The 25,350-nt window shown below is 35.9% G+C and overlaps 1 protein-coding gene across 8 annotated transcripts in view; it reads left to right on the top strand.

Annotated features, from left to right (window-relative positions):
* Positions 1 to 25,350, top strand: part of TBC1D32 (TBC1 domain family member 32) — a 91,120-nt gene that overhangs the window by 46,022 nt on the left and 19,748 nt on the right. For 6 of the 8 annotated variants that reach the window (XM_075498647.1, XM_075498650.1, XM_075498648.1 and 3 more), the window contains 5 exons: positions 1,406 to 1,528; positions 2,741 to 2,849; positions 3,703 to 3,796; positions 15,156 to 15,281; positions 24,083 to 24,166. In XM_075498647.1, the coding sequence (XP_075354762.1) occupies positions 1,406 to 1,528; positions 2,741 to 2,849; positions 3,703 to 3,796; positions 15,156 to 15,281; positions 24,083 to 24,166 (536 nt within the window). Of the gene's footprint in view, positions 1 to 1,405; positions 1,529 to 2,740; positions 2,850 to 3,702; positions 3,797 to 15,155; positions 15,282 to 20,199; positions 20,328 to 24,082; positions 24,167 to 25,350 lie in introns of those variants that run through there. The other 2 variants (XR_012775245.1, XM_075498649.1) reach the window with 2 other exon arrangements.

Below are 25,350 nucleotides of genomic sequence, written 5' to 3'. Positions count from 1 at the left end.
TCTATACATTTATGACTTTGGAAGGTAAAACAATGGAATATTACCTTTAACCAAATATCTGTACTTCAGTGAAGGCATTTTTAAATGGATTTTTCCATGTAGATGAAAATTTCATTTGAATGCCCCAGCAGAGGCTGCTGATGTTAGATCTCATATACTTTGTCATTTATCCTACCACTGTCTCTTCTACCTAATTGTATTTGCTTATGGTTTGTTTTATTTTTTTTTTTCTCTGCCTTGTGTACCAGAGGAGATGTTATAAGCATTCTCAGCCATCAGTCTTCTCCCAAGTGGTTTTTAGCTGCTGGAAACAGGTTCTTTTGCCATTTGAAGTCATCATACTTAACAGAAGAAATGGTCCATCTTCATAATGGTTTCAGTGCTTTTTTGTGGATTTTTCTTCTATGTAATAATAATAAAAAATACAGTTGAACTGCTATTTCTTCTTCTGTGATTTAGAAAAGTACTGAGAACAAATCAATGTCAGGAAATAGTTAACGTAAAATAAATAAAACTTAAAGAGGACTGATACGGACCAGATCAAGCTATATTAAAAAAGCAACAGAAAAAAATACGACATATTATCATCTTGACTATTTAATCCTTGGCCACAATTGTGTGAATTTGCAGGTGTTAAATTATTCAGAGAATGGCTTGCAAATTTTTTGCTATTGTCAGTAGAAGCATATTGGGAATTACGTGGAAGAAAATAAGCATTGACTAACAGACTACAAATTTCAAAATTTCAAACAATATGTATTCTCTAGTTCATATCAAGTCTTATGTGAATGCAAAATATAATGCTGATCAGACTTAATTTGGGTTTTTTTGTTACGTGTTAAATCCTTTACTGCTTTTGAACTGTGTTAAATTTGATTGTACAGAAGTGCTTAAAAGCCTGTTTTCTAAAGGAAAAATGTATTTTTATCTCCCCGCCCCCCCCCCCCCCCCCCCCCCCCCCCCCCCCCCGGACAACCTGATTCTGAGTTGCCTTACCAGCCTACTATTGTATAATTGCTTCACATTTCACATGGAATGTCCCCTTAAGTCTGTGTCACTTTTGTTATTCTGTGATATAAACTCAAAAGAAGACTGAACTGACCAGTGAATATTTTCTCTGATTGTTCAGTGCACATGAAAACTCTGTTGGGTACCATTCCCTGTTTGCTCAAGGCTGTGCCACTTGAGTGGCTAAAAAGGATATAAAAGAGTGTTCCTGACCCAGTTCAGTCTGGGTATTTTTCAGACACTTCAAGTTTTTTGGTTTCTTTGGGTTTTGGTTTTTGGTTTTTTTTTTTTTTTTTTTTCCCCATTTTGAGATCTCATAAACATGTTCGCCTTTGTCTTACTCTGCATTACTGGATTGCTGACTGATGTGCTATCATTTCAATGTGTCCTTCTGCAGGTTGTTAAATGTGCTATGCTGTGAGCTCAATACCCTTTTACTCTTGGAGACTCAGTATAAGGTGTCACAAGTTTTACTAACTGCTCAGGAGGAAAATGTCACAGAAACTTCTGAAGGACCAGGGTAAGAAGTGACTGATGTAAATGTTATTTTAACTATCAGACTTTTCTCCTTGGTGGCTTTAAACATACAAATGCTATCACTCAAGTTGGCTTCTAAGGTGCATAAGTTTACTTACATGCAGGTTTGTCATCAGTCTTAAATTATGAAAAGATATAACAGTCTTGTTCTTTCTCCCATGTCCACCTCAAAAGTGTTAAGAAATAAAAAAGCAAGTATTTTTCTCATTTTTATTTGTGTTAATCTTATTTCTTAAAAAAAAGTGCAAAATTTGTGGATGTAAATATGCCTTTTTATTTTTATTCTATTTTTTTTATGTTATGTATATAATACAAAATTAGGGTATTGCTTTAATGTTTATGAATTAAAGGCATCATCAGTACTTTGGCTTTTTGGGTTTGGGTTTTTCTTTATTTATTTATAACTCAGTTGACTCTCCTGTGACTTTCCATTGCTGACTTCTAAATAAAATTGCACAATGTATCCTTTCAAAAGGAAAAGTGTATTTTTGGGACAGAAGTGGACACTCATTTAGTCACAGACTTTATGTCCTTTCTCTCAGCATGCTGAATTTTGAGAACTTTCCACTTACTGTTTGCTATATGGGGCCAGTACAGAGTTTAAATCAAACAGTATGGGTGAAATCTCAGCAGATATAGGTGAGTGTTATATACTGTTCGAGGATGAAACCTACTATTTCCTTACTGAGGAAAAAGTTGTAAGAAACTTGGTGTATAAAAACTGATTTTCATTCCTTTTAAAAAGTTTTGCACCTTGGGCTTCAGACAGCAAGTTGGCTGCGTGTTAAGTTATAAATAACTCTGCTTATTTGTGACAGCAGAAATTTGCTGGTAGGCCAAATAAGGAGTAAATTTTGATGATCCATTAACTGTCTGTTCCCTAATTACTGAGCATGTGGGCATAACAACGCTTGTGAAGTTTTCTGCTCTTTTGTGTCCAGTAATTGCTCAGATGTTTCCAATCAGCAGAAGGTGGGGAAGTACGAAGTTAGGATAATGCTTGCAGACATCTCAAAGTACTTTATGTTTCTGTTTATTTCTTGATGCCTATGTGTTTTCCAGGTTGTGTTTTAACTCTGATATGTCTCTCAAGGTATCCTTGCTCATTAAAGTTTTCTGAATTAAAGAGCTGATAAATCAAAGTAGTTCTGACTTTGTGGAGTTTTTTGGGTTTTGTTTGTTTTTTTTTTCCCAGGGATTTTATAATTGATGGTCTATCAGTGGAGAGAAACCATGTTCTTGTAAGGATAAATCTGATTGGAGGACCACAAGAAAGGATTTTGCCTTTGAGAGTACTAGATAAGGTTAGAATATAAAGTTTAACAGTTTCTCTTTCCATAGCTCCTGCCTTCATTAATTGAACATTTTTTCTGATAATTCAGCATGTGGAAAATTATTTAACATTAAGAAATACCAGCTACCTTTAGCTTTATAAAGGGCTAAAATTTTTAAGAAGTGATACACTGAAAAAATACATTGTTCCCACTATCTGGGGATTGGCATGTGCCTAGGATATGTCACATTCAGATGAAATGTTTACATTGCTCCATATCAGTGTTACTTTTCCTACTATAAAAGTGAATGCAATTTGTCTATTTTTTACTTATATATTTCTGTGTTTTCTTTATTAGCTTTCCATTTGTTATATCTTCCCTTTATTTGATATTTTTTTTGTGCTTGGGTTTTCATCTGCAGTATCTAATACCTGGAGCTTTCATCAATGTTCTAACAATACAGTTTGTGTTAAGCAGCTCCTTTAAATGTTCTGCTTCTCACTGGCTGTCAGTCTTATAAAGATGAAATGCAAATTACTGTCAGCACAGCAAAGACAGCTAGATCAATGTATAAAATTGGAAATACAGTTTTGTGTTTTTTTTATTTTTATAAAAACTGCGATTTCCTTTTTGGTTGGAAAAAAGAACTTTAAAATCAAAACTGTCAGTGGTATGTACTGGAAGAAAATCTGGCTCAAATGCTTTTTGGATTTTGTATCCTTTAACTTTTTTTTTTTAGTTATGGAGTATCTCATTGCAAATCGTATTCTCAAGCATAATTTTGGTGCATAGGCAATAATTCTGGAACTTTACCTGTGTGTTAATTGAGCAAGTGCTTATTAATTCTTCTCCTAAATTAATTTCTTTCTGGTCCTGTTTCTAGGGCAGTGATCCATATCCTTGGCCAATGTTTTCATCGTTCCCTTTGCCAAAATGCTATCTTGCAGAAGTTCCTAGGAAAGCTGAATTCAGACAAGGTACATACAAAGCATACAAGCAGTATGTATGTCAAACAAGCATCTTTGTCGATTTTAATTTTTTTCTCCTTCCTCCCTACCCTCCACCCCTCCATCCCCCAGATTATAATCTCATACGTACTTAAGGATTTTTTATTGTTGGCTGCATTTGTAGCTAAATAAGCTCATTTGGTTTTGCTTGTCTGGCTTTGTGCAACTGTCAATCTGCAAAGCTCTGTTTAGTAATCTAATTCTTATGCAAACTTCAAGATTAACCTTTTGGCTCGTCTCAGGTGGGTGACTCATGAGATGTATTTATATCATCTCTCTAGTAACTGAAGCAAGACAGTATGGTTAAGCTACAAATATTTTGTACGCTATTTTCGTGATTCAGATCCCTGTGTTTACAAAGCTTGGTGGTGTGTGAAATAGACAGCGTTTAGGATAGTTGGTTTCCACACTGAACATCAATTTGGAATGTGGGCAGACTGAAGAATCCTTTGAAGAACTATCTAGGCAAAGCAGTTTAATTCATACAGAGAAACCTTTTTAAGGTTTTAATTTGCATAGACAATGCAAAAGAATCTGATGAATGGTTTATAGTAAAAAAAATCAGTCTTTGTATTTGTTCGTTTGCTGTATCCTTGAAATGTACTTATTAGAAATTATTTGTGAATTTCCTTAGCAGATACAGATTTTCAAAAGTGATAGAAATTCTACATTAACTGTAGAATACAAAATAGTCTGTTTAAATATCTAGAAAAAAACTTCAGAGGATTCCCTCCTCTGGCAAGAGGAAAGGCTGTGTAGTTACAAAAGAAGAGAGTTTTCTGTGTCTTAGCTTTGGTAGTACTGTTTCAGGCTTCCCAAGGCAATTTGCATAAGACAACAATCAAATCACCATAAAGCGTGTGCCCAGTTGCTTTAAATACGCCTTCAAGGAGGCAGGTAGTATTGCTCTTGGATTGGAAAAGCATATTCACCTCCCTGTTCTCCTGTTCAGAGCAATTCTATTGCTCATCATGAACAAGTGGGATAATGGAATGGAGATTGTAGTTGTCACTTTTCTGGATGACGACTAGCTAGGAAAGCTAGGGTAAAATTTTTTGACTAACAGTAAATTTGCTGAAATGAAGTTTCAAAGGTTTTCAAATGTGTGTGATGAAGTATTGAAATATTTTTATTAGAAATGGCATTTTTTATGTTAAAAGTAACTGAAGTAAAAGACCATATCACTGAAAAATGAACAGAACAGTTTCATAGTCAAACAAAATATTTTGTTTGCTGTTTGAAAATGAAAAAAGGAAAACAAAACATTGAATGTGTTCAATTTCAGTTCTTATTTTAAAAAAAAAAAGATTCTTCCACCAAACTGTGAATATCTGATTTGCCAGACTGAAGCTTTCAGGATGTGTAAGTTATTTTGAAAGAAAGTATCAGAATAAATAGATCAAAAATGAAAAGAATGAAATTCATAAATTGCTATTTCCAGGGCTTGGGAAAAAAGAAATCAAGAGCATGAGTAGAAGATGGGGAGTATCTGAACTGTATTCTTCAGCACTACAGTATGGCAGTGATAGTGCTCCTTCACAAGAGAGGTTAAAATTACAATTATGAGACAGATCTGTGAGTTACATTTGTACAAGACAGAAGATGATCTTTATCAGTTGAAGGTGGTGAGTCCTTGGGTGGAGTACCTCTAGCATGGGCAGTGCAGTCTAAGGAAAATAGATACGTTTGAGGGATTCTAGAGCACAGCTACAGATCGTGACTTTGAGATGTGATATGCAAGTATAGATTGAAATAAGTGGAACTGGCTGATGCTGAAAAGACAGAGGTCATGCAAGTCTCTTAGTATGTTAAAAGCAGTTATAAGGAGGGCAGATTGATTGTTTTCTATGTCCCTGTGCAGAAAAAGCAATAGTTGGCTCACTTGGCAATAAAGATTTGTTACAAATTAATAAAAAAAAAATCCAGTAGGATACATCTGGAAGTCGTGAAATCATCATTGGAGGTTTTAAGAATATCTTCTTTGGTGTTGTGAATATTCAGAATTCATGTTGTGTGTTACTTACACAACTTGCTTGGAGGTTTTAAAAAGAGTTTAGACAAATACTTGTTAAATTTTAATTCTGCTTCAGTGCAAGGAGATGGGCAGGGTTCACACAGACTTCTGAACAGCACGAGTTCTGCAGCTGTGCAAACACTTGTACATCGTATGAGTGGGAATGCATGACTGCTTTGTTATACCTGTCACCAGGGATCGAGGGCCAGCACTATGTTTCTGCGATTCCGTGAAGCTGTCTGCGTTCATATTTCATGCTGCGGTGTTTCATTGTGTAGCCTTTGCAGTATCATTCCTGTCGTCTTTTGGGGGCGTTTCTGTTATGTGAATAATTAAGACTACTAGATTCTTAGCACTGTTATAGAATGTACAGTTTCTTTGGCTGAAAAGGCTGCAACTGTAGGTTTTATTCTGTCTGTCCTGACAGAATAAACATGGACACCTGAAGAGAAGCTTACCTTTTCTTTCTCCTTTGAAAACTGGTCCTGTGTCCGTTATGTAATTGTGATGTCAGCTGTAAAAACATAACCTGAGTTGATTTTTTTTTTTTTTTAATACATCTATAGAACGGATATTGGAGATGGCTGGGGGGGGAGGAAAAAAAAGGGTGATATTGCTGTCTCTGAACACCTTTCTCTTCTGACCCTCCCTTTAGATGGAGTTGAAGGACAGATGCAATAACAGAACCTTTGTTTCCCAGGGGTGTCTCTCAACTAATGGAAGTTGCCTTTCTGAGTGCAAACTGAAATTACTCACTGAATATTTTGGAACTAGTGTGGCTGTTGCTTGCTGAAAAGATTATATACTACTGAGGTCAGGGAACAGGAAGGTTCATTTCCACAGCCCTAGACCTCATGTAGCCTGTGAATGTATCTAGTGTAATGGAAACCATAGATAAAAATTAAAGTAGCATATGAGGGGTGGTCACTGAAAAGGACTTATTCACACTGAGTTTTCTATGAAGAAAACCCAAGCAATAGATTTTTTTTCTTCCCTCTAAATTCTTTTGAAGGACAGTGGTAAACATGCAGCACTGGCACCTTTTTGGTTTTTCAGTTTGAGGGGAAAGGGGGAGGACTAATTAGCTGTAAGAAAAAGCAGAGCGGTGCTAGCTCTGCAGAGTGTCTAGAACATGCGTTTCCCAGCACCAAGGCCTGAAGGCTGCATCTTAGAGAACTTTTTTAACACTCTTGCTGTTATTGCGTGCTGATGTAGTGCTCACAAACACTGGCAACTGGATATTTTGCCTCACTGGATCGAAAATGAAGCTATCATAACTTATGCTGGTAAAACCAGTAACTAAATTGGAGTAGTGGAGTAATTCCTCTGTTTCATGATGACACTTTGAATGGGTAGACGCACCCAAAACGTGTATTTGTATTTGAGGAAAATATGTAGTGCATTGTCACGGATGGAGTGATGCACTTTACTTGTAAGAGAGAAGCAAAAATATACTTTATTTATATAAAACAGTGACTTAACAAGGTTCAATGGTAAATGCAACAGTGGTTTTAACAAGATTCGATGGCAAGGTACACTTGATTTACTGCATAGAGAACAGGATGAAACTGTCAGGGAGACCCTCCTGTTGAGTCATGAGATTCAGAAAGGATCCCCTTGCTTTCTAAACTCCTTCTCAGAGAGGAGTTTAGGTGCAGCTGGATCCAGTCCTAGTCCCAGACTTGGTCAATGGTTTATATCTAATGGATTATATATGCACAATCAATCCTTTATATCACTTAGCTAAGATTTCAAAGTTTAGCATGCTATTAGTCACTTACCGAGGATGTGTTGCGGCAAGGAATCTCTCAGTCTCGAGGAGTCACCTTGAGAGGCGTCCCTGCTCAAGGGGAGACCCTGGTGTGCAGCCCGCTGCCGTGCAGGAGAGCTCAAAGGGCTCTTGGGCTGCTCACTATTTATGGGGGGTAAGATGATTGACTCATAGTCGTATTTGCATACTGACCATAGATTTTAGTTTCTTCACTGTGGTTAGGTGGGTGCATCGCACAATAGCCCTTGGCTATTGTGGTGTTATCTGTCTCCCCTGAATCCACTGTGAGCTGGATGCAGCCATCACGACCAGATGTATCCATTGCGACCGCCACGGGTGGTTATCGCTTGAGCAGGGTTACGGGAGATAAAGGTCAGGTTGGGGGGGTGGGGGGAGCACACCATCACATGCATCGCTTTTTACAAATATCTGCCCTGGTTTTGCGGATGTTAGGCGTTTGCCTGTATGGTATATGTGCCTGTAGGAAAGGATATATGGAAAAATAGACTTGCTGGGTTGTGTATTAATATGCATTAATTATTTCAGCCAATATTTAGAGTTAGAAAATTATTAGATAGCAGTATATTAATGGTTCACTTCTGTCAAAGATCATTTATAGTGAAGCTTGAAATGATTTATGTGGATCATTATTTACATGTGGAAATTAATTATGCCATTGCCACCTGTTTACACTGCAGCAAGATACCCTGTTGCTTTTGTTTTGTCTTAATTGTTCAATTCTTATTTCAGTAAGATAATTTGAGGAAGACCTATTAAGTGGTTTTCAAAGAGTGATATAGTCCTTTGTTATGCAGGATACAAGCATTAGAAATAATGATTTTTTTACTTGTAATATTAACTACACTGTAGGTTATTAAAAGTTAAACTTTTTAGAACTGTATTAAACTGTAATATTCACTCTTTTATTTGCACAGAAGATCTATTTTCCTTTTCTTCTCCTAGCTCTGCAGTTGTGACAGTTGGTGATGAGTGTGACTGAAGAATAGTGTCCGTAATTGTCCTGCAATGATGCATTCACAGCTTAGCATTTCCATATACATAGGCACCCCATCATTCATTAATCTTACTCTCTTCCTGACTCGTACAGTCCAGAATTGCTACCAAAAATCTTCTGTGATAATGTTCTTAAAGTCTTTTGATGTTTTATCTCAGCCACTGTTTTCTGAGTTCTTTGCTTTATATTCTAACTTGAATGGGAACATGCTGCCATGTTTCTGTTTTGTGGTTTGTGTTTTTTTTAATCAGATTTTTTTCAGCCATGTTTTTTTTGATATCTGCCTGAAACTAGCAGTCTCTCTTTTAAAATTTTTTTTTAAACTTTCTCTGTCAAAGAACCAGCTATATTAGCTTTCCTGTTATCCCTTATAATTTCACATAAATGTCTTCATCACCTGGGCTTCTTTGACTTGTCCTCCTTTTTATTTTTGGTTCAGTATTCATGTATGAGCCTGTTGTCTTCCCCTCTTTAAGAAGTCCACTCAATTAATGAAAGATGAAAGACAAGTAAGTGGACAGGTTTATCGGAAATGTACATGGACTTTCCTAAATATATATCCTTATATGGATTTGTTTTCATGTAGTAGTCAAATATAATATAGTCAGGTTATTCATTATCTCTAAATTTAGATTTTGAATAAGATACACCTGGATTTACAGATCTTAGTTTCTTAGTCACAGAAAAACACTTCTATCACAAAACACAATCAGATGAGAAAGGGCTTGTGGCATTTCTGACGTTTTCTAAAACATGTATGAATTTTCCTAGGTCTTACCTGCTTTAGACACAAAAGTTAGCTGAAGAATTATTTGAAGAATTATAAAGCAGCATCTTTTAGGGAATGAGATCAGTTTAAACTTGCAGAAAGTTATGGTGTGGTGGTTCAGATTTCATATATGCAGGTAACTGTAGGTTATTTATAGTGCAGTTCCATAGCTTCATAAAGTAGTAAACGTGGTTATTTTTTTTTGACAAGGCTACACAAAGTAACCAGTGCTAGCACAAAGGAAGGGATGGGATGGCAAAATATAACCACATCTGAGGAAGAAGGCAGGACTGCAGCAGATTAGTTAAATCGACATAAGCTTCTCTTCAATCACACTGTTAGGGTATGATTTCTTGTTATGGTTGAGCATATTTAAAAGCTCACTATCATCAGAAGAGGAAGGTCTTACTCATTTCCTTCCTCACTTTTTCTTTTCTTTCTATTGCTGGTTTTTCTTTTTTCCTTCCTCTGTTCCTTCACCTTCTGTCCTTCAGCTCCTTCAGCAATCCTGGCATTTCTTCCAGAAAAAAAAAATAATTTGAGTCATTAATCTAGGACAACTAGTGAACCCATTCAGTGACGTACCAGAAAAGAGAAGAAAGAAGAGCAGGACTTCTCTCTTTTGGCATTGGCATGTGTTTAGAACACCTCTAGCGATAGTGTGAAAGCCCACCCTCAGTAACAAGCAATATGCATAGCCCAGGACTGTTGGAGTTCCAGCTATGTGGTAATACTGTTGGGCAAGTTATAGTTGCCTACTAACTTGTGAAAGTGAGCTGGTATTTATTTAGTATCATGAGTTGTTTTGAAGCAATTTTCATTCCAAAAACACCCCAAGGTTCTCTTTTTTGTACTGTGGTGACATGCTGGAGGAAGCGATAGTCCATGATTAATGACAAGCTGTTAAGAGAAGTGACTGGTTTAGCTGGAAGGAAATAAGATACTTTGAGTTGCCACAATACGATACCAGTTACAGAACGTAATGGATATATTAAATACATGGTTATGCTATAGTATCTTGGTTGCATGGATCTTAAGCTTGTTTCTCTGTCATTTGAGTTTGAATATTCCTGTGAGCTCTCTGAGGATCCTAAGTCTTGTATCCTCCTTGACTGGGGAAAAAAAATCCATTGGTTATATAAAAACAAGTTCTTGTTTTCAGTAGGTTGCTTGCCTGTCTCTATTCTGATGACGGAAATTAAGTGTTGACTCAGCAGTTGTGATAAGTAGGGAGTTTGTATTTTCCTGAGAGTATTTACTCTTGGATTTTGTCTCTTCTCTAGACTTTTTGCAGACTTGCATATACACGTCTGCATTAGTTATATTTGGTACATATTTGAAGTTGCTTAAATTCCCTTTTTTGTTAAAGACTACCTTCCCAGAGGAACCTTAAGTCAAATACAGTGGTCCATGCAAAATTTCAGAGAAGATTGTAAATACCATAGCCTTTATTTCCTTACCCTATTGTTAGAGCATAAATTAACATTGTAAAAGGTTACATGTTTAAACAGTACAATTTTGGATGCATTGACACTGCTAGATACTAGCAAGTGTGCATTTCGGCAATCACAAAATAAAGATTTAATTTTGTAAAACCTGTAGGAGAGGAAGAATATTAGAGAGACAAACTGTGCAAAGAAAAATAGGGGTCAAATCAAGAAGCAGGGGGAGGCCACAGAGATGGATGGGCCTTGGTCTTGAAGTCGTATTTTCTTGAAATTATTGGGGGATTTTTTTCGTAGTTTTATTTCCTTCAGATGAATCAAAATTTCACCGTGGTCTCTGGTAAATTGGCTGATTAAATCACAGCTTGTAGTCTCTGAGCCTCATCTGCCAAACTGAATTACTACAATCCTTTAGGAAGTAAAATAACTATTTAACTTGTAGAGGAGTGTTGCTTTGCAGTTTTAAGATTTTCTTCAACCTTCACCTGTTATAGAAGTAACAGAAAAGGGCAGAGAAAGAACTAGAAATCCTACTGATAATACTGTAAGAGTAAATCCTTCTTCACATTAAATTTTCATACTCACGTAAGCTGTTCCTACATCAGTGCATGTTATTTGGAAAAATACTAACTGAGGATTTAGTTATTTGAGGATGACAAAGGAATTTCATGTTAGTTAATTTGGAATAATTACTAATTATAATAATTAAGTTAGTATAATCAGCTTTTTTTGAAATACTGTGTATCATATAATAAATTCCAGTGACAGGGATACAATTTACTGATTATAAATCATTAACGTCTTTAGACCAGCTTAAAATAAATTATATGCAATATCATAATTCTGTTGAAAATATTCTAATCATCTTAAAAGAATAAGATAATTTGAAAATAGAATTTTGTTTGTGGAAACAATTAAGTTTTACTGGAAAACTGAATACTGAAATATTTGAAAGAAGTAAAAGTAACAGCAAATGTTCTAAATAGCTGTAGACTGGCTCAAACAGTTGTTGAATCTTCAATCAGAAGTCTCTTTTCATGACAAAATTCATTTCTATAGTGGTTTTTTTTCCAGAATGTAGAAACAGTACAAAGGAGAGTTTGCAAGGTATGAAGAACCTTCATCCACCTCAGTGAATAGTTAGTAGTAGTAGTATAGGCTACAGTCCTTTTGTAATGATGGGAACTGCATGGTCCCATAGCAGGGGATTGTGCACAGCTGGAGTGAGTGCATGTGCATTTACCTCATTACAGATACCACCTTTATTTTTCCCCTCAAGTTGACCAGAAAATATTTCATAGCAGCATCAAGTACTCTGGGAAGCAAGTTTCCTGAGGAGAGGCAGTCTAATTGTTTCCATTTTGTAGGGTCAGGATTTTCTGTTAGAAAACTGAGTTTGATCGGTTTTATCTTACATAAAATTACTTTATAAAATGACTTGGCATTTGAACTTGAAATCTGTTCTGCCTTCAGAAAAATAGAATTCAAACAGTCAGCCCTTCCCAATATGTTAGCATTTTTTAACAAATCTTGCATATGGGAAGAAATTATGTCCTTTTTGATTTTCCAAAGCATATGTATGCATTCTTTTAATTGCTACCTTGCATATATTATTCAGTGTGCTGTGCCATCATGTGTTATGGTAGCTTGCTAATATTCGTGGTTCAGTGTGAATTCCAAGATGGGCATTTTGGTTGCAGAAGATATTTGATTTAAAGAAAAAATTCTTAAGGCTTTAAGTACCAACATCATATTGTTGAAAGCCAGCTTAACGTTTTCATGTATGATTACACATGCTGATTCTACATTTGTCGCTATGGTTCTTCTGTTTTCAAACCTCTGTAAGACTCAGCTCGTTGTGAAATTTACTGCCTTAGCCTGTGATATTTTATTCTAGAAAATTGGTAAAGTATGTGTAATTTCTTCTAACTTAGTAGAAAATAGAGGAAAAAAAAATCTCTTTAGCCAAGAAAGAAGAGAACATACTTACTGTCCTTTTGTCATTGCATCAATGGCAATTTTAATTTTGAAGGCATGTCTCCCTATTGTAAAGAGAGAATGTATCTTTAGTAACAAGGTAAAAGTAACAGTAAGGAGCAATCTTTGAAATTCTTTCTTTGCATTTAAAAGGAATCTTTCATAAAGATCTTTATGTAAACTGTTCCACAAATTTGTTTTATAAGCAAGCTGAACATATAATAAAAAATGTTATCTGATACATTTGTGCTTCATATATAACAATTGTACCAAAAGACTGTGTTTTAATAGTGCTCACGTAAAAAGTCAAGCATTCAGAAGTTAGAAAATCCCTGAATTATATTGTTGCAGTCTCTGACAGCACCAACAAAGAGCCTGTGGCCCTGGGCTGGTGCATGTTGGGTGCACCTAGATTCTTCACAAAACTCAATTTAAAATTCTAAGTTTCTCTGAATATTAACACAAAACTTGCAAGGTGACATTTCAGTGACAGCAAAAGTATACTTTTAGTGTAACCTTTGTCCCAATTTTAAGTCCTTGTGCTAAAGTTCGGAAATGCTGGTGATTATCAGCAAAGCTATTATAAAAATTCTCATAGCATGGGTGGCCCAATGTATTTTTGCAAAATTTACTCAATAGGTATGCCTAGCAACCTGAAGGCATACACATATATGCCATAATATCTGTCCATAGCAGAAGCATCTGAAGGAAACCTGCTTACAGAAAGAAGCAGAAATTTTCTATGGAACACTATTACGTTGCTGTCTTATCATGCTCTACAAAATAGTTTCATGTTCTACAAAATAGTGCTGCCACCTCTTGGTTTTATTGTTAAACCAATGATATTTGGTTGAGGATCTTTGCCTATCTTTTCTATTTTAGATCTCAGAGTGGCGAAATTACATGGAAATACAAAACTACTTTCTTTAAAATGGCTTTCCAATTCTTGTTATTTCAGGACAGGGGAGTAATAACTTTAGGGGAGTTATAAAATGTGCCTCAGTAATGTCTTAAGTGTTCAAAACCCAGCAGTAATGATCTTTACCAATGATCTGGACGAAGGGATTGAGTGCGCCCTCAGTAAATTTGCAGATGACACCAAATTGGGCAGGAGTGTCAATGTGCTCAAGGGTAGGAAGGCTCTGCAGAGGGATCTGGACAGGCTGGATCGATGGGCCAATTGTATGAGGTTCAACAAGGCCAAGTGCAAGGTCCTGCACTTGGATCACAACAACCCCATGCAATGCTACAGGCTTGGGGAAGAGTGGCTGGAAAGCTGCCTGGTGGAAAAGGATCTGGGGGTGCTGGTCGACAGCTGGCTGAACATGAGCCGGCAGTGTGCTCAGGTGGCCAAGAAAGCCAATAGCATCTTGGCTTGTATCAGGAATAGTGTGGCCAGCAGGACTAGGGAAGTGATCGTGCCCCTGTACTCGACACTGGTGAGGCCGCACCTCGAATACTGTGTTCAGTTTTGGGCCCCTCACTACAAGAAGACATTGAGGTGCTGTAGCGTGTCCAGAGAAGGGCAACGAAGCTGGTGAAGGGTCTGGAGAACAAGTCTTATGAGGAGCAGCTGAGGGAACTGGGGTTGTTTAGTCTAGAGAAAAGGAGGCTGAGGGAGACCTTATTGCTCTCTACAACTACCTGAAAGGAGGTTGTAGAGAGGTGGGTGTTGGTCTCTTCTCCCAAGTAAGGGAGGAGGAAGATAGGACAAGAGGAAATGGCCTCAAGGGGCATCAGGAGAGGTTTAGATTGGATATTAGGAAAAATTTCTTTACTGAAAGGGTGGTGAAGCATTGGAACAGGCTGCCCAGAGAGGTGGTGGAGTCACCATCCCTGGAGGAGTTCAAAAAACATGTAGATGTGGCACTTCAGGACATGGTTTAGTAGGCATGGAGGTGTTGGGTTGATGGTTGGACTAGATGATCTTAGAGGTCTTTTCCAACCTTAATGATTGTATGATTCTATGATTCAGTAAGTAGAATGAATATTTCTGTTCTGTATAAAGCAGAATGTCATCAGCTTTAGGACTGCTTCTCCAGTTTAATTGTCATAGGATAAGGGATATTTATTTAGTCTTTTCTTCCTAAGGTATCAGGTCTGCCAAAAATATCAGGCAATGACAGGGCTCTCAGCTGCATCTGACTTTCCGGTTCTTCATTGAAATGGTTTATAGTTTCTGAAAGCATCTACCTGTCTCTGGTACTCTGTAACTAATAGCTTCTTATTACTTATGTAGCAAGTTCAAAAGAAAGAAAAAAGGAAATAAAGAGAAGGAAGAAAAAAAATGAGCCAAGATCATCATTACAGGATAACACTCATTTTTCATTTCTTCTAGATAAAGATCTCGACAAGCTCTTATCACTCTTAAAAAGTCCAGATAAGCAAACTGGGTGGACAGAAATTTGTAGAAAACAGTTCTGCAAAGTCATGAAAGCCAGACCGGATATCATCAGTGGAACAAGTGAGTATGATTTACTGAGTTAAACAAAGCAAGCAAACGGAAGGCCACTAGTAAGCAACTGTTCTTTAAAGTTTCATTGAGGATTACATTATCTATACAAGTAGTCAATAATTTTGTGTTGATTATGAAAACTATTTAAATGGGATTTTCCTGAGAAAACAAGGCTTATGCCTCATGTCCTATTTTTTCCTCTTTATGGCCATCATCCCTCTGTGTTGGCTGTTTTCAGTGAAATTTGACACAGAAAGAGGGCTCAAATATAAGTCTTTGTTTCAGATCTCTAAAGGGTCCATTACTGAGATGCTGAGAAAATGGAAAAGAGAGCCTAAGAGAAATCAGACATTTCCCAAAGATCAGTGAATGACTTTAAGGCAGGTTGGGAAATTATATTAATGGCCAATTTCAGTAAACATTTTCAGAATTAAGCCATACTAAACATCAAAGAACCCACTCATTCAGCTTTTTCTTAATTTTCATATGTATTTTCTAGTGAGGAGTGTGCTCATGCAGGAGCATTGCTATAGATCAGTTAAAACAACAAACCAGCCAAAACAAAACCAGCAATCACCCATGTGACAAATCATCAGAAATCAGACGTAATAATTCACTTGTAGTATTGTATAAACTTGTGTAGCAATGAAGAAGCTAGGTGTTTTCAGAAATTGCTGGCTTTCATTTCTGTAAGAATTCTGATTATGATCAGATGGTGAGTACATAGTCTAACTTTTTGTTTACAGATGCCAAAGGTTTCTCTTCAAATTCCTTAGGTAAGCAATTAATACAATTGACAGTGAAGACAGACAAAATATCTTCTATATGGGATCAAAGTAACCCAGCATGTGTGTTTTACATAAGGCACCTGAATTTTATGATGAATTATATAGCAATATAAAAGTTATAGGGCGGTTTCAGAAGCCTTAAGGAAGTAATTTATACAGGAACTGATTTAATATTAAAATAGTTATAAAGAAATTTTTCATTTGTATAATGTGGTTAAAGTCAATAATTATTGAATGTTTCTAAATTCTCAGAGCTTTCTGTTCTTATTGCTTGTTTGAAACAAGCTTGAGTCTATAGTCTCAGGTGATTGTAAATTAGTCAGAGCTTTCACCTTCCATTTGGAAGAATGTGTGTGTAGGCAGAATACATATGCATTTGTATATAATGCATATATGCACTTATAATATATATTATATTGTACACATCCACAAATGCACGTATTCAGACAGTGTTGTGAAACAGGTGAACAAATAGAGATTCATAACCATTCAGAAACAACTGAATGTATTTTATATGAGCTTCTGCTAGTATAAGAACAATAAATTGAAGAGTAGCAATTAAAAAAACCCTAGATTTTTCTAGCAAAATGATATGTTTACTTTTCTTGCATGACTCTGATATTAGTAGTTCAGTGAGGGTTTTTTTTGATGTTATGTATTGCAAAGCACAAATAAATTAGTCTTTGTAAAATCAATTTTATTTGAATAGAGCATATTTTCTAGACTGATCTCTTTTTGGATTATATGAAATTTTGTTGAAAATTGTTAGTCTGTCTTCCTGTATCTAAAAGGAATTATTCGTTGAAAAAACATATTTTTACAAAAAACAGAGCATACATTTAAAGTAGGCGGCTTACAAAGAAAAAGAAAAGTCTTTCCTTTTGTGCTTTGTAGTTATCCATACACAGCCTCAATACCTGTGTAGGTTGTTTTCTGTAACTTTGTTGGAGGTACTGGAAGCTAGAATGAAGAATTATAGAGAGTCACTAAGATTTGTTAACCCAAAGCAAAAAATTATGCTTGCTTCTGAATAACTGTTTCCAGCTGACATGGAACTGGGAGTGAAAGTCAGCAAGAAAGTATCTGTGGAATTGTTAAGCCTCTCAGAGACTTCTGCAAATGCTTTCACAAACCGCACAAAAAGTAAAGTATGAAAATAGAAACAGAATAGCATAATGAAACATTAAATAAATAAATAAAAACACCTTACAAAAGAATAGTAATATTATAAACTAAGTGTAAGTACTGGTAATTTAAGGTGGATGCAAAACTCTTCAAATGATGCATGTATGCTTGGAGATATTTCAGAAGCAGCAAAATATCTGCCAGCCGTGTCGTTTGAGACAACATCATGTTCATTGAAACTATTTTATGAGAGACAGCTGTGCTGCTATGTATCTTTTACAGCATGTGAAGCTCTTCCAAATTTCAGAGGACAGAGGCTTCAGTCCACATCCCAAGAAATCAAAACTTTCTCTTTAGTTACAGATGGAGCAAACTCCAAGGATTACAGAACAAAGATGCATACTTATGCTTCCTGTACTGGGCACTTTCTAAGGGAGACTAACATTAACAGCAGTTGAACCAGAACATAATCAGCAAAGACGTCATTGGATTCAATGACTGTATAGTGCAGCGTGTATTGATTTTTAAAATATTTTGTGATCTGGTGTCAGGATTACCAGATGCTGAATCTATAGAACCTCCTTGAACTCCATCAGAAAACTCTTGAGCAAACTGTATAGTATCAATATAGTTTAATTCACTCTTCTGGTGTTGATTACCATCACATTGACTTGGTCAATGTTTTTGTGCTAAATGCTACGGTATTGCATTACTTTTGGGAATGTCCATCTTTATCCCTAAATTGGTGTTTTCTCTACTAAAGCATCACATCTGACTGTAGCTTTTAAGTAATTTCTGTGGTCAAACATCAAGATCCAGTTTTGAATGGCTTTATTGACCCACTACAAGGACATACAAACCTTCCTCAGACTTGTATGGTTTTAGTGTGGCAGGATTGAAAGTGTGGGATATTTCTTAGTTATCTGAAAGCAAATGATATTGTAGACAACCAGCTTCTACATTCTATTGTTCTAAGCACAATAAGCTAAGACAAAGTAATTCCTTCTATAAAGGTGCCACAGAATTGTGGATGCTAGGGGTATAGCTGCTGGTTGTTGAGCATCTTTGCATATGTCTTTGGGTCACTTAGATCAGCTAGAGAACCACGGATAGAGCCCTTGGTCAGGTAAGTCTTGGCTTCTTTTGGACTACTCTTTGCAATGCTTGTGGCCTCCCTGAAGCATCTGTAGTACATCTAGATAAGAGCTTTCTATGTATTGGCATCTAGGTTTTGGCAGGAAGAAAAACGGGCAAATCAACTCCTCTGAGAAATCGCTTAGATTTATGTAGAAAATTATTGGGCTTTGTGAATCTAGGCTCAGTATATTGCATGTTCAAATCATTCACATGATTGGGAAGTATTTTTTTTGAACCAGTGGTCTTGGCTTGACTGTTTCATTCATGCCTTTTTCAGTTGTCTCCCCCTTCTCATCTTTCAGGTTTTGCAGAATAGATTTCTGTTGTTTTCAGCCTCAGCAACTGCTTTTTTATCTATTCCTAGTTAGTGTTGTATCAGCAGCTGATCTCTTTCCTGTCTGGGCAGATTCCATGCCTTTAATCCTCTCCTCTCTTCAAAGACTTTAAACTCTAAGTAACAGAAATTGAGGGTGTTGCAGAGATCATATAATTATATGCTAACATTCTTCTCTTCATAATTGAGAGGTAATCGGTCCCCAAATCCTAATTGTTCTCCTCAAGCTTTATGTCCATGTGTGGATATGGATAGGTATAGTAAACTCAGCTAAAGTGACTTGCTCCATGGAGTCATTCAGAGTTTCCATGGCATATCTCCCTCAGGAATCTGGACTTAGATTACCAATATTCTTTAGGGCCTATTAAGTTACCTCCCAAATGTTCTCTCTTAAACAAACAAACAAACAAACACATACATGTGGGAGGCATATTTCTTTTTAATGTAATTTTCATCTTCAAGCAGTTATTCTTTTAGTCTCAGCAACTATTGATGACTTCAAAGAAACATAGCAGCTCTTGAAATTGCATATGAGATTTTATTGGAAAACACAGGATTTTTTTCATTTTTGCAAGCAGAATGGTTGATGAAAGAGAGTGGTTATGATCAACACAGTGTTCTGCAATCCATTAATGCTTTGTGACCTCTGCATCATCTGAGGTAGCTCTGTCAAAACATGCTGACGAAAAATACTGTGGTCCTTTGAGGCAATGTCATTGTTTGTGACGTTTGGATGCTACAGCCTTTAGCAATTGCTGCAAGAAGTTGAAAGTAACTGCAGAACTTTCCCCATGGGATGAAGAACCAAAAAGATGGATATTTTCAGTAGGTATGAATGTTGTGTGTGGTTGTGGGTTTTTTTATTCAGGATAAAATGCTAAACTTTGGCAGTTTATCAAAATAGCCTAATCAGGCATTGTAAATGTAGCTTATATCAAGGTATACTTTACAGCTACTAGAATCTCAACAAGGAGGGTATCTCAGTTGTCACCACTCTGCCTGTGTATAGAAGTAAAGATAATAGGGACTTTAGTTTTTGTTGAAAAGGATCTTCTGGATCCAAAGACAATGAAATACTACATTTTTAGAGCCGTTACTAGCATGTTGTTCCTTCTTTTAAGGAGAAAATTATTTAAATTTCAGTCTTCATTAGGTCCAGCTAAAGAAGATTTGACTAACTTTAGTCTTGCGTAGTAGTCTTCCATAGTCTCTCTTGTTAAGTGTGTGGGAGAGAATTCTCTAGGCTGTGATGTCAAAAAGACAAATCAGGGTAACTGCATTAGATTTCCATTCTGAACTGATCCTCAGAGGAGCCTATTCTTCTCTTCAAGAAGAACATAGGTTCTCTAAGCTCAATTTCATCTTTTTAAATATGGACCAAATCTTCTGCCTTGAAGATCACTCAAGTAGATCTAGATTCTGCGTGTGGTCTGCTCTCATTTTTTAGTATGACCAATTTAAAAATACTGCATTCGCAAAAGAGGTTTTTAGAGTAATACAAAAAAGATGTTTACCTTTTTATGTTCTCACTTGATTTTTCAAGGAGGTTTGTTTCAGAATTAGGGTGGAACAGTGGGTCTTTCGTGTTACACAGGAAGAACAATTTGCACATCAAAACTTCTTTCATCTGTCCCCAAAACCAGTTTGGAGCAACTTCCAAAGGAATATCCTGTAAGCAGTGTGAATGCATGAGAATGTGCTTGCATGTGTGTGAAGATTATGACATTTGATTAGGATTTGAAAGGCATTAATGAAGAAGATACTTGTATATTGGTATAAGATATGCAACCTTCATCTCTAATGGAAGCACTGTCAGAATTTTTATTATCTTGTTTTCTTCTTTTCAAACAAAATGCAGGTTGTTCCTTTGCCATTTCAATGTACAATAATTGAAAGTCTCTCCCATTATCTTAGGAATTCAATAAAGTACTCCTTATTGTTGCCGTTAAGAAGGGAATTGCGAACTGTGCTTTTCATAGATTTGTTAAACTGAAGTACGGTTGATGGAGTTGAAAATTTCTAACACTACTCCTTACAAAGTAGTCAGCTGTCCAAGGTTTTCACTCTTGAATTTTTAACCTCTAACACAAGTCAAGTAGGACTCCTGTTAACTCTTAAGAAAGTTCTTTTTCTTTTAAACTGCTCTGAAGCATCTGTGAGTTGGTATAGAATATGATCCAGTAACGCTAGTTACCTTAGAGGATCTAAAAAAATCTGATGCTTTTCACAGTTTTTGACCTTTTTGGCTTAAACCTTTCAGAGTAGGAATTAGATAACCTCTCATGGTGGTTACCTATTAAAACAGTTTTAATCACATGAATTTTTTTAATCAGTGTTCTTATGCAGTTCAGAAGCTATTTCAATTACCTTCCTTTTATACATTAGTTCTTCAAGGAAAAAAACCCATTGTGCAGAAATTCAGCTGTTTTACGAGCATACTGCAATTGTTTACGGAATTTTAAACCCCTTTCATTTATTGTGTATATAATTACACACTCGTAAAGTAAAATTTTCTTTATTTTGGATGTGTGGATTAAATTTGCCTGAGGTAATTGCCAGTCTCTTAAAAACGTCCATGTTAATACAGCCAAGCTACCGTAATTTAAGAAAACCAACATTTTCACTGAGTTGGTAGGCCACAACACTAATCTCTATCTCTGAACATAACCTCTGCATGCGAATGTATGCTTTTACAACAATACCGGCTGTACTATACAATGAACTTTCCTAAATTTCTTTTGTCTACTTTTCCAGTTAAATGAAAAATCACTGAGCCGGTTTCCACCTTTATAAAGATTTTCAGGGAGTGTCCACATGGCAGCTAAATGATTTAGTATTAAAAGACAAAAATGAAAATAACTACTTCTCATTTAACACAGGCATTCTTTTGGAAGAGACAATGTCCTGTGAAAACCCTCTATTTGTGTATTAGCCAAATTTGTTTTGATAAACTCTTATGTGTGTCTTCCTCTCTCAAACTTGATTAAAAGCTTTTCAAAGATCCTGATAGGCACTTAGATAAATACTTTCAAATGGTGGAAATCAATTTAGTGCTTGAGTTTCAAAAACTACTTAGCAGTTGAGCTGTCACTTGTCCCATTAACTCAAAAGCACTGAACTGAAATATTCGACTGCTAGGTCAAGCGTGTGGATGCCTTCCAACAAAAAGGGAAGAAATGTACAATGTTCTGACTTGGTTTTAAATTTTCTGAATTATGTGGTATTTTAATCTTTTTAACATAGTTCCTGTTTGTTATTATAGTATGGCATATTTCAGTAATCACAATACTGATAGTCATGGAGTAAACATCTAGCTAGTTACAAATTTTAAGCTTAATTTCTGCTTTTTACTATCTACAGCTCCATGTATAGACACCTTTTCTCATTTTACACAAATATTTGTTATATTGTTTGTGGACCAAGTTCCAGTAAGCATATTAGTAAAGATTAGTGAGATTGTTTATTCTGTTTATTCTCACAAAATGAATAAACTGTTACTCTTCTATAAAATAAATTGCTTTTTCTAGCCCCATGTGGTTTATTAACTATTATTAAAAATAGCTATATTATGTTTAATTAGCAGTTTCTTTTCTCCATAAAAATGCATAAGAATGTAAATTACACATGTAATTTTGTTGTTTTGATTTAGTAGTCCTTTGCAATGCAAAGTTAATTTTGTTACTGTTGGAGTTGGCTACTCTAACTGTAAATCCGTGTTTAGCTGTTGCAGTGAAACTTCTTTTCCCCTTTGTCCTGCCCATCAACATAGTATTACCAAAACTCAACCTTTTAAAAACTTTTTCTGGACTCATTCAGTGTAACTGAATTTCTGTAAATGTTTTAGACAACTAATCAAGTAAAAAAATCATGATTTAATATATGTTAGCTTAAAATGGTTGGAAGAAGAGTTAATTGTCTTTATGATTTGTTAATTGTCTTTATGTCTTTATGATGTCTTTTTCTTCATTATTTTTCTGGCATAACAAGCATCAGACTGTGGGTGGAGGTTCTGTCTTTGTCCTCCTCCTCACGCACGAAAGACCTTGCACTGTGGTCTCCTGTGTTAGTTTTCCTGCCAGCAAGGCTAGTTCAAGAGTTTTCTAGCTTTCTCCATTACCACCTCCACCACAGATTGTTCTGCCTTACTTGTGCTGCTACAAATTTGTACGGCTATCTGTTAAAATGGTGCAGTGGAATTATTTGGTCTAAAACCAGCAAAACCACCTGTGGGTGCATGGAGTTATATGCAGGAATGGGGGACCAGGGGCTGAAGCTTCAGTGCTATTAAATTGAGGTGCTGCCAAGGAAATTGTAACACGCAGTGTTAAAACAGGAAATCCCATGGGTGGCAGCACTCGTTACTCTCTAAATGCACTTCCTTGCTTTGCATTATTATGAAAAGAAGGTTATATTACTATTCTACATTCTGTTTATCATGATAACACCAGCTGTTTTAGGATAGCATTTACTTATTAAAAATGTTCATTGTTGCTATCTTAAATTCTTAATATGGCTTATCTCAATATGGGTTTCCTCCATGCAGTATGCGTAAAGGCTTCCTTGTATCCTGTGTTTAAACCTGTAAGGTGGCAGTGTGCTCAGTTGCAGTAGCCTCAAACTTGCCGAACCGAGGAATCAGGAACAGTTTTTGCAGTTTTTGCTAATGATTTGTCATTGAGAGTTCTCGCTAACTTCCTGGCTAACATCCTGTTAAGGTGGGAGGTGCGATTTCCTACATAGTGACCAGATGCCAGCATCTGACTTATCTATGCAGTATCTGCAGACTCAAAGTTCTATGGCAAGAACTGAATAAGGACATTATGGTCACCATAAAATACAGAATTTCCCAAAGGAAATGCTCCTATTGCTTAATTTTAAGTGAATAATTTTTATCTTGTGATGGCATAGGTGGTTTTATATCTTTTTTTTTTTTTTTTTTTTTTTCCAAAACAGCCCTTAGAACTTCATTTACTTTTGCTAGCATCATTTTGGAGTGGTGTAGGTTTTTTGTTGTGTGGGGGTTGGTGGGTTATTTGGGTTTTTTTTGTTTTTTTTTCCTGTCTACATTCACAGACAAATGTGGTAAGATAGTGTAGTTTAATTATAGTTAATTTTCATTTCATATTGAAACCATGTAACAAATTCTGAAGTAATCCATGGAGGATATAAAGATAATATGGGATTCTCTTTCCGTTTACACTGAATATGTTCTCAGTAAAGCTATTAAAATTTAATTTAAGTTAGGAATGGTGTTAGGAATGCAAAAGCACAATGCATGCTTTGAATTGTTCCCCCATAAAAACATGAATAAACATGCAGGAATTCAAATAGCTTTAGTTTCTCACATATTGTCATTTTGTTAGGTAATGTAGTTCCACATTTTGTTCATTGCCTCTAATGTTTTAATGGGCTTTTACTTTTTGCAGTTTTGGCAGAATTAATTGAAAAGTTCGTGTCACATCTTTCAGAAAGCCATCTGGATTGTTATTTCAGCACGGGAAACTATAAAGGTCAGTTTCCTAATAATTTATTGCCATGCAGCTTCTTCATATTTAAATTATCTTCCTTTTAATTATATCTGTAGCATTTTGGGCGTTGTTTAAAACGTTCTTTAACAGCTCAGAAATTCATTATTTAACTGGTGGGAAATACCTCACTTTGGAGCAAAAGATGATGTGCTTGAGTAAACAGTACAGATAATTATTAGTGATGGGCTTTCACATTTCTCTATGTGTAATGGAAAGATGGAGGTGCAGAACAGGTGAGGGTATGATTCAAAGTATTTGTTGACACCTATTATAGAATGATTTGCAAAGCTGGTGGCATAAATATTTAAGATGGTGTAAGCAATCTGGCTCACCTTTTGAAAGCCCCATAATATATAATCAACCCAAAGGTATGCAATTTATATTGCATTAAAGGATATGTATTAAAGAACCGCTATTGTTGGCAGAGTAACCTGAGTGTTAGTTTTGTACAGATGTTGTGCTTACAGCCAAGAACAAAGGATGAATGGTAAAGTTAATTTATTCTGAATGTAAAGTAATACATTTTAATATTTTGAAGCACTTGCAAAATTAGAAGATTTGGAAGCATTGATAGTATCTGCCGGAAAATGCACTTTCATTCTTTACTATCTGTCCAGGACTTTTCTCTTTGGTTGTAGTTCAGTCATTTAGAGTACTTATTCTGCCACTAGCTCTGGAGAACCAAGTGTGCTTTGGGAAGAGTCTGTTATTTATACTGATATTTTATTCTCATATCCATAGGATGCAAATATAGTGTCCTTGGAGACTTCAGACTTGCCTTTGAAGTTTCAAAGCATAAAACCCCTTTAGTAATTTAGAGGATCTCTTTCTTTTATGTAGTGGCCTTTACCTTCTGAAAGCTTGCTAATGGAATACTCTTTAATTTTATTTGAGAATCTCTCTTTTTGCTTAATGAAGGGAGTTGCTGAAGTGACAATTCTTTCTGTCACTATTTTATGTTTCCTTACAAGATCCTTAAAGGGTTTCTTGTTGTCCTGCATCAGTTTGTCATTTACTTTTCAACTTCTCAGGAGGCACAATGAGCAATAAAAATCTTTTCATGGACTCATAAGACTTGCTATTTACATATTTCTGACAATTCCCAATTCAAGTTATGATTTTGATGGTTCCTTTAAAAGCCTACATAATGTCTTCATGACGTAAAT

This window comes from Mycteria americana, chromosome 3 (assembly GCF_035582795.1).
Source record: "Mycteria americana isolate JAX WOST 10 ecotype Jacksonville Zoo and Gardens chromosome 3, USCA_MyAme_1.0, whole genome shotgun sequence".
Lineage (NCBI taxonomy): Eukaryota > Metazoa > Chordata > Aves > Ciconiiformes > Ciconiidae > Mycteria > Mycteria americana.
Note: the sequence above shows the minus strand (reverse complement) of the source record. Positions and strands in the feature narration are given on the sequence as shown.